General features: G+C 36.0%; 1 protein-coding gene across 5 annotated transcripts in view; it reads right to left on the bottom strand.

The window, feature by feature from the left end:
- Nucleotides 1-5,696: 5,696 nt before the first annotated feature.
- Nucleotides 5,697-10,201, bottom strand: part of LOC107321707 (ephrin type-A receptor 6) — a 438,244-nt gene continuing 433,739 nt past the window's right edge. For all 5 annotated transcript variants that reach the window (XM_015878874.3, XM_015878893.3, XM_015878884.3 and 2 more), the window contains one exon: nt 5,697-8,990. In XM_015878874.3, the coding sequence (XP_015734360.2) occupies nt 8,876-8,990 (115 nt within the window). In that variant the 3' untranslated portion in view covers nt 5,697-8,875. The remainder of the gene's footprint in view (nt 8,991-10,201) is intronic.

Genomic DNA, 10,201 nt, shown 5'->3' with positions numbered 1-10,201 from the left:
CACAGTGCCAAGGCTGCTCTTCTGTGAGATGGATGGTGAAAGTTCAGTTACAGGTAGTCATCATTATGTGAATATATCTTGGTGAGAAGAAAAAATAGCAGCTGAAAGTCAACTGTGATCTGGGGTCTTTAAAGAAAGAGTGGTTACCAGAGTACTGATAAGAGGTCTGGGCTGAGGCCATGGTTTGTCTGTAAAATGGGTTGCAAGTATGGATTATACTGTTAATTTTGAAGCTATCTACCTCTAAAGTTTTGACATGGCTGCTTAAATATACAACGTGTCTGTCATCAAATAGTTATTCATATATACAAATACATTGATACATTTTATGGCTATGCTAGAACAGCAGACTATGAGAAGCAGTCATATTCAATTGTGTACAATCTAATTTCACAGAAGAGATCAAAACTTCTTTAATTGATATATGTTTAAAACCAACACAGAGAAATTGAAGATATCCTGAGGAAACGTACTGACCACATTGTGTCCCAAGAGAAAACAAAAGCTAATTTTTGGAAGATAAACAAATATTTTTCTCATGACGAGAAAGTGAAAACAATTGACACCGACTTGATAGATGAAGTTTGATTTGCTAGAAAGTAAACAATTGCCTTTCAGTAAATATGGTTTCCTGTCTTCATTTTAAGCCTTTTTTTTCCCCTTGTTAAACTGCAGAAGCAATCCTGAGGAGTGCAGAGTATCTGCTGTTGTTACTGAAGTCTACAGGAGTTGTACCGCACCAAATAAGAGCAAGCCTCTTTTGTTACTCTTTGGGTTTTCCATCACAACTTCACCATGGATGATGTAACTGATAACATAAGGGAATTTTGACAATGGAACCATAGCTCTAGGTAAGAATAACATATATTGAAATACTGTCTGAGTTCAATTCCTTCACCAGATAACCAAGAAACAACTTTCTCTGCTCCTATCCGAAATAGCTTTCTTCCTCATGGCGAAAAGTCAGAATAAATTGTTGATACATGACATTAAAAATACATATGACCAATTGAAACCGAACGATTTCTTGGGGAGAGGCTGATACAGAATCATGGCTGCAAGTTTTAAAATGTTTGTGTTCATGTGTTGGGTATTTTAGAGAAGCATGGTTTTCTTGAACTATGGAATTAATGAAAGAGTCTAGTAAGTAGTGTAACTAGGATGGTATTATTTATTTTATTTGCTGCTGTGCTATTAATTAACTGGCAAATCTCAAACCTTACACTGTATTGCACTAGGAGTATGAGACAGAGTTTGTTCAAAGTGAAAAACAGAGAGAACTGCTGTTATGAAGGAGATCATATTGTATAATGCTGTGTGTTAAAGAAGAAAAGAGAGACAAATCCTACAGATAAATGTTGCATTCTTTGTTGATGGGGAAGGTTGTTTTATCCTGGATTTAAATCCAGGACATCGGGAAAATATCTAAGAAATAAAACCATTTCTATTACATACTGTAGAAATTCTGTTAGATTAATAGGTTTGTTTTCTTGAGCCAAAACTCAGTGATGGTAACCCACTGCATATAAAACAACAGTGCAACAACTGTGTTTTGTGCCTTGCTTGTGCCACACTGAAGGTAACCATTATCTTTTTTGACACATTCTTGAGGTAGAAGCATTGTCTTCTATGATCAGTGCACTCTCTTTCCCATTATTAAAGTAGAACATCCATTCCATACAACTCCTGGGAAACCCCTGGTCCCAAACCTTGTTTCAATCCATTGATAGTTACTTACGGATTTAAATGATTTTGGATAATGCCTCAAATGATCAAGCTAATCTCAGCCTGGAACCCTCAAGAAAGAAATGAAAACTCTCATAAAGTAATTTTTAGTAATACATTTGAATGACAAGACAGCATGCATACTAATAAATGCTGGTTCTCCAACAGCAAACCAACTGTGACAGTAGTAAAATGCAGAAAGGGAGAATTTATTAGGAAAGCTGAACGCTACAACTGTTCAGTAGGATGATAGGGCTTCATCCTACTGCACTGAAGTCAGTATCAGACTCTTAAGCCACAACCAAACAGTGCCTGTTGATATCGAAACTTATTCCTCACACAATCACGTAATTGTTGCTGGAATTAATAATAATAATAAAAAAATATTAAAATCCTTCAACAGAATGTGAAAATAGTAGGTGATTAAGAGTTGAACCCTCCCAAGACAAAAATGAAATTGCAAAGTTGGCATTCAGTAACTAAAAGAATCTGTAGATTTGAAACACTGGCTGCATTTTTTGCCTTTTTCATCTAATCTTATATGGTGCTTAGTGAGTTGTAAGAATCAAACCATTCAGCTTGCTAAAAGAAATTCTTGCTTTGCTTCTCCTCTTTTTTTTTTTCTTTTTTTTTTTTTTCTTCTCATTATCACATGGAACTCAGTCTGGATGAAACTGAAAATGTGGTGTGTAAGCCACTCTTGACTAGTCAGCTCTCCTTTTTACTGTTCGTTTAGGTTCCTCTCAAAAAAGCCAATATGCAACAAGAAGAGAAATTAGTCCTTCAGTTATATGTCTAGAAAATAAAACTGTGTCTACTGGAAGTTCTGATCTAAATTATGACAACTGTACCTTTTTTCTTTGTCAATGGCTGGGCCCTGGAAAACCAGCAAATAGATTTTCTTTTCTATCACTGCTCTAGGGGACACTCAGAGAATTATACTGTGCTGATACTATAAAGATATTCCCCTCAATGATTCAGTGGGCAGTTTTTCACAATCAGAAATAAATAATTGGATTCCAATGCAGACGTTCCCTGATTTTGGTTTTGCAGATCCTAGCAGTAAGGTTACCCTCCAAACAAGGCTCCAGCCATCACAAAGTTCACAATAAAGACAGGTAGATTTCTTTGAGATTTTGAGTTATCATTCCCAGGGCTTTGCCTAATCTATGTGCTGCTTAGTAGTTCTTCACTGAGTTGTCAATACTGAGAAGTATCAGTATTTATGAAATTGTAATCAGCTTGCGTCTTAGAGATGAATATTCTCCAAAACTTGTATGAAACAGGAGGTTTTCTCATAATAACAATGAATGTGGTGGACACTCAAGGGAACCATATGTTGAACTGAATTTACTGAACTGAATTCTGCCTTACAAATATACTGTAAGGGTTTGGATTTGCAAGCATTTAGTGCCTAACTCTACTCATGTAAATAGTTCCATTTCTAGCCAGCCTCTTTGTCTGAATTAAGCCACAAAAGCACTGAACTGTTTGCATATTCAGATGTTTCTGAACATGGTACAGTACATACATTATTTCTGGGACATACGTATAGTTACCAAATAGTCAAGTACTTGGATATTTAGACATAGTTGAAAATGTGGGACATGAACAAAGCAGAACAGGTGAAAGCTTGAAATGCTTTTGAGAGTGATCTTATTAATATGCTTTTCCACATCTTCAGTGCCATGACTTAGCCTTATTAATTTCAGTTTAATTAGACAGGTATGAAAAATCAGATAATATATTAACCCTTTGCGGAACAGAGATGTACTTGTGAAATCTCCTGTGTGAAAGTAAGAAATACTGATGTAGAATATTCGAAGAAACGTGCACACAAACAGATTTCACCATGTGGAGTGATGTTGTTTCACATTTAAATATGGAAATTTATTTTAACCTACTCGTTTTTTAGCCTTCTGTTCTTACATTCATCATTTTTTGTTTTTCCCTTCTAAAATATAACGTACCTTTTTATAATATATACTGGCAAATCATTACTCACATTCCCTTGAATTTGTCCCACATTTTAACCTCGAAAGAGTCTATAAATGACAACTTAAAAGAAAATCATATATATACTGTTCATCTTTGGTGACTCCAGCAGAGGTACTCAAACTTTTTATAGCATGGAATACATCAAACTAAAAAAGCTATTTTTTTTTCCTTTTTTCTTTTTCTTTTTCTTTTTCTTTTTCTTTTTCTTTTTCTTTTTCTTTTTCTTTTTCTTTTTATATTTTGTCTGCCTGTGAAGGGAGGAAGAGAGAGGCTGTCATCCATTTCTAGACAACAAGCCAAGGAAGCTTGGGAAGCTTAAAATTTTAAGGGCCAGTGGAGAAGATCAACCCCATTACCATTATGGAGAACCAGATAATTAATTTATGTATGCTTGAAAAATCTCAGGCATTATGATATACATCGTATTTACAATTCTTTATATACACATCCATATATTTCTTATATCTATTCTGTACTCAGTATCTCCTAGTCCATAATCTGAGGATCTATGTACAACCATAGCATTCACAGATGAGCAGTGCACAGTATATGATGGGAGAAGATCTTTGTGGACTCTAAAAACATGGAACTGTTTTTGTGCCGTTTCTTTTGTTTTTGTTAGAACTCCTTGGCGCAATACGGACAGCTTTTTTTTTTCTCTCACCTTATTCTAATCCTTTGAGATTTTTCCCGTCTCTTTTCAGTCCTGATTCATTGGTCTCTGAGAGATTTCAAGATCACTGCAGTACTTGGAGTTATCCCAACCTAACAGCTCTCTCTCTTACTCTTAAAAAATAAAATAAAATAGTACTGTTAATAAAGAAAAAAAATATTATCTTTGCAATTTACTCAGGAAAGATCAATTACAATTAGGGAGCAAGGGCATTCCTAAAGAAATCTGTTTAACAGAATACAGTACTCTTCAACCATGCACAAATGCCATGATAAATGAAGTATCTCAATTTTTAATACTTTTCCTAGGAGATGCAATAGACCAAAACCTTTTTATTAATACTATTTTGTTTCTATAAAAGATGTATTAGACTAGATTAGAAGTGAGCCCTCCTTCCCAATCTGTGCAGTATATATGCCAAGATAGACTGAGCCTGTGAAGGGGTAGTTACAGGCATTGTGTGTTCACAGGAGAAATTCTCAGCTGCCAGGATGAGTCTTGCAGAACCATTCATTCAATCAACTGAGTTACAATAACTGAAAACATGCTTGAATTTGCAATGCTGCTACCTGAAGTGCAGTAACTGGCCTTCAGTGCATGTTAAACGACATTATACACTTCCTTATTTTGGTGGCTGACATAGTTCCACAGGGTCATTCTCACATGGGAATTGCTGTGGTAAATACCCTCTTACTAGGTACCTCCACAGTCTCAGCTGTTCCACATAATCTCTACTGCACCTGAATAAAGGGCATCTTCTTGATATTTATGACCCATGTTTGAACTCTCTATGAATCTGTATTGAAGAAGAACTTCATGGAGCTGAGGATTAGGCTCAGTATATCTATAAACATGGAAAATTGATAGTGAGTCTTACAAGTCTTAAAGTGGTACAGTATAAATCCTGTGTCAGAAGAAACCATCTTCTATCTGGGGGAAAAATTTCCCCCAAATAGGTCTCAGGGTTCTGGGTTTCCATCACATGGGGATGGCTTGAGTTTCCATGTTAAACTGATGACTGCCCCGCTTGGTTGCATGAACATTTAAACTGCTTGTCAGTCAACTTGGGAAGCACTGTGGTCAGCATAAGATGGACAACTAGGTAGTACACTTGTTGACCAAGAGATGCTAACCCAATTTTCTTGCCCAGCAAAGGCCCTCACTAAAGCTATCTTCTGAAGACTTAACTTGTGCAAAGGCAGTGATAACAGTACAGATGGATTTGTTCTAGATGCATGACTGCCAGGTCTCTTAGAAAAGCCTGCACATGAATATGACTTGTAAATAACAAGCTTGGAACTGTTTCCTTATGTCCATATTTTAATCATTTTTTTAGGGGGCTTGCATATCATGCGGTCTTTATTTCATCAGCTTCTGGTGAGTTCTTTTAGTCATTAAACACTGTGCAATGTTTTTAGATTTACTTGAATATGTTAAATTTAATCAGTAACTGCACACTATGATATGCAGGTTAACTAAACGAAGTAATTTTCACCTGAAGAAAGTATTCCCTGCAATAAGTAAAGTTAGCTGAATTTCACATTTATACTTGTGCCTTGCAAAAAACACCATGTTTGTTTGTTCTTGTTTTTAAATGAACAAAAAGATAAACAGCCATAAATAACACTAGCACTTTCCTTTGTGTTGAATAAAATGGAAGAGTAGGGTTAGAAACATAATAAGAGCAAATCCAATGTTTCCAAAATGGAATTAAAGTAAATTTGATCAGAACAACTATTATAAAAGTGTCACATTGCACCACCAAAACAAAAAACTCAAACCATATAAACCCAAAAAAGCCTGGATTTATAATGTTTTTAATAAATATTCTCACTTAAATCCCTTCTTCTTTTCTTTCTGGTTACCCAAATTCTTATTCATATAAAAAATAGATCTGATTACTACATGTTTTTCTACTGTTTTTATATATTATTTGAAAATACATTTTCAGTAGTGTGATAAATTTGGAAATTAATTTCCATGAAATATATCCAGGTTGTGTGCATGTAACACACTGCTTTGTGTGCACACTACCAAGAATGAATAAACGTGCAAAGCAGAATTTAAAAGTGAACACTTACGGCCTGGTCTAGTTATGAGACATTTTGAAACTCCATTAACAAATAAAAGACTCATATCTCCTCAGTAATAAATTTAAACGTGAGAGGCTCCTTTCACAGATATCACATTGATGGCCATAAAAGCAATGACTGGCATAATAGAAAATGAAATAATAAAGGAAAATCAGGTCTTGAATTACTCTGTGATGTTGGTTTATTTTAAAGGTTTCAGGTAAGTATGATTTTATTTCTCTAGGGGAACTCTTCCAAAAAAAAAAGAAAACAAAAAACCAACCTCTAAAAACTCAGATTTGGAACTGGGGGAGAACTGATCTGATCAAACTGAGGTTAGTGGGACTACCTACGCTGATAAAATTATCTTTGTAGCTAAGAAACAAGACTGGCACTGCCCTTCTTTAAGCATGCTTATCAATTTGATATCTCAAAAAACTGGTGAATCCTTATCTTCTGAAAACTCTTCATTTAAATCTGTTGTTTTGCTTTTTAACAGAAGAAAGAAAATTTTCTGCAGTTCACTACTGGTATTCCATTTAAACTAATGAAGTTATTCCAACATAAGGTAACAACAGTGAATCAGGCCTAGCATGTCTTACTCTGTGAACCATTTGGAAGCCTAATCTTTTCTGACTTGCTTTCTGCTTTTTCTTCTTTGCCACCAGTATACGACGGTAGCCTTTTTGAGAGTCAGGAAATACAATTTGATTTACAAGCTGTAAATAAAGCACTAAATATCATTATGATTACATAACGTAGTTAATTCATTTTGATATACACATATATTATAGTAATTACCCAAACGCACAATTTAACTGAAGATTAGTAATGTTTAAGTATATCGAACTGCCATGTAACTTAAGAATGTCCTCCAAACTATGTATAAATTAACAAAAGCATCTGCACCCAGTTTACATGTGACATGCATGTAGATCTGCGTGAGACTTCTCCAGCTCACAGACACGTGCTTGTGTCCCTGTTCCTAGCAGCACATGTCTCATGCAATAGTTTGGAAATGTAGCCCAGCACATCTGTGTAAGCTGTCTGAATAAAACATGAAAGCTGTAAATCTTACAGAGGTACAAATATTATGTTAGGCCTTTGCAGCCATTTTTCTTGCATGTAAATATGGCTATTGAAGAGTTCTAAAAGTAATGATCTTTGATGTTGTTTAGGAATTTGTACTAAATGAAGATCTGGCCCCCACAGAAACCAGAACTCCATTTCAGCAGAGTCTGCTTTTCACTTCTAAAAGCAGTCAGAAGTAGACTCAAGGCAACATATTATTACACTGCTGTCCTATGTCTCCTTTTCTGCCTATGCACAATAAAACTGAACACCACAGAGTGTAACTTCCAGCATTAGTGTGTGGCTATACCACTACCTTCAATTAGATGATGCTACGGCTGATCTGCTCCAGCACCGCACTGATGGTTGGCCCTCTAAGTCTACTACCACTGGTGAAAATGACACTTAGTTCAAGCTGTGGAGGCCTACATTTTTGGAACAGAAAACTTTCTGAAGTCTATGTGACCACAGTATAGCTGACAACCATGTTTTACATGTAGTTATGGAAACATTACAATCAGCTTTCTGGTGACAGTTTGCCACGGAGTAGAGGCAAATGCTGACTATTCAAAAAGAAAGACAAAAAAAGAAAGAAAAATATCTAGTGCTGAATAAATATTCTGACCTTGTCTAAAATTTAAAGCATAAAAAGTGTCGAGTGCTAAAGTAATTCAGAATCAAAGACCTGAAGATTACAGCCAGATTTCTCTCACTGTCCTCCCAATTCCAATACAATGAAAACTCACTACATAAAATCACCTGTCATTTTTGCAAACAATGCTCCCATTTTGAGGCACCGGCTTACCAGCATTTAAACTATTATAAAGTAATATAACTATAGGACCCATACATTTTAATTTAATTAGAAGATAAAATAAATATTTATGTGAAACTTCTTGATTGCACATTTGGTATTGGAAAGTTACATGGTCACAGAACATGAAAGAAGTCAAATACGTTTTGATCTACCAGCAAACTCTAAATACATCGATAAAGAAGCCACACCAGGCCAAATGGAATACTACTTTCAAGTAAGTTTGTGAAAGTTTCCCAAATACTGTTATACAAAGTTACACATCCATGCTGAGTTGCTGAGTTATTATCCATCAATGTGTAGCAAGTCTCGTAGTAGGTCAGGATTTAATTGGCAGATAACTGACGGAGGAACTATGCAGTGTGATTAAAAATTCCAGTTTGGAAGCATTAACATAGAAGTACTTTTGGAGTCTAACCAGAAGACTGCAGTTCTTGAAGTCGAGAAGAGCAGAAGGGAAGAATGAGAATATATTCCGTTTTAGAAATGCTGAGGCACAAAACACAGTTGATTCTAGTACTTTCATACATGAAATCCTTTCTCCTGTATGTGCATCATGTGTAACCGCAAAGTCTGTAAACTGCTGACTATTCGTCTCTGGTGTCCAATGAGTACAACTCCAATTCTTCTAATGTCACTGCAAGATAAAAAGTTTCATCATGGATGCAAGTATAGTAAGAACTCTATCACACAAAAGCATGTAAATATACGTTGAATTGCTCTGCTTAAGGACAGTTTACTTTCACAAGTGGAACATTATAACATACATTAGAACATACATTAACAGCAAATGTTTCTCACTCATACTTGCACAGGATCAAGGCTGCTATACTCTTAAAGTCCTGAGGTTGAAGGAACTGAAGCTGTGCTTCTGATTATTTGGGGAATGGTGGTGTTTGGCAGTTCTCTAAACACCACTAACTGCAATTCACTGAGAAAGATCAAAGAGGTGGCGAAGGCAGGAAACTTTGGTATCATCTTGTCAATTGTACAGACCCCACAATGGGACATGGTATTGACACTGTATGTCTAGACAGCCTTAAAAATTGTTTTAAGATATAGGTGGCAAAGGAGCCCATAGCTGGAGGCATGACCCTCTTGAGCTTCTAATTTGCAGGTGAAGATACCTCACTCCATATCCAGCAGATGAAGAGCAACTAGATAGCAGCAACTGCTGCTAGGATTAACATTCTCCTGGGGAATAATACACAACACTTAAGATCAGCAGGGACTATGTAAAAGATACTGAACATCTTGGAAACTAAAAAGAAGCAGCTAGAAGAATAAACTTTTACAGGTGGAGTAGTGATAGAAATGCAGGAACAGTGCACAGCACGTATCAAGTACAGACAGATTGATACAACTAAGAAGCCAATAGCCCAAGAAAGGTTACATGAAGAAAAAGAATCTTTCAGAAAGCTGAAGTTATCTGAGGAAAGGAAAAGAAAGTAGAAAGGATGATAACCTTAGGAAGATCATCTGTAAGAACGCTGTAAGGCAGACAAACCCACTTGAGGAACAATCAGCCAAAGCCCCTTAATAATAGAGCTTGTAATAAACCCTTTTCTGTTGGGTTTTTTTTTTGGTAAGCTCACAGGATACAAGAAGCCAGCCAGCGCATCTGTAGAGTCTAATTTTGATTGGTATATAAAAGAGCACTGAGAGACTGATCGCTGTAGGAATGCTAAACCAATTATTAGAGTTGACATTCACTGCAGATGATACCGAGTGACTCACAGGCCAGAACTCTTATGGGGAATTGTCAGGGGAGCCATCTGAAGTTGAAGTGACCGCAAGAGAAGCTACAGGACAAACTGAAAAAAGCCAAACAAACAGCAATACATCTCC

This window comes from Coturnix japonica, chromosome 1 (assembly GCF_054131305.1).
Source record: "Coturnix japonica strain WE chromosome 1, WE-NBRP24, whole genome shotgun sequence".
Taxonomy (NCBI): domain Eukaryota; kingdom Metazoa; phylum Chordata; class Aves; order Galliformes; family Phasianidae; genus Coturnix; species Coturnix japonica.
The sequence above is the reverse complement of the archived record's forward strand: the minus strand, read 5'-3'. Positions and strand labels throughout refer to the sequence as shown.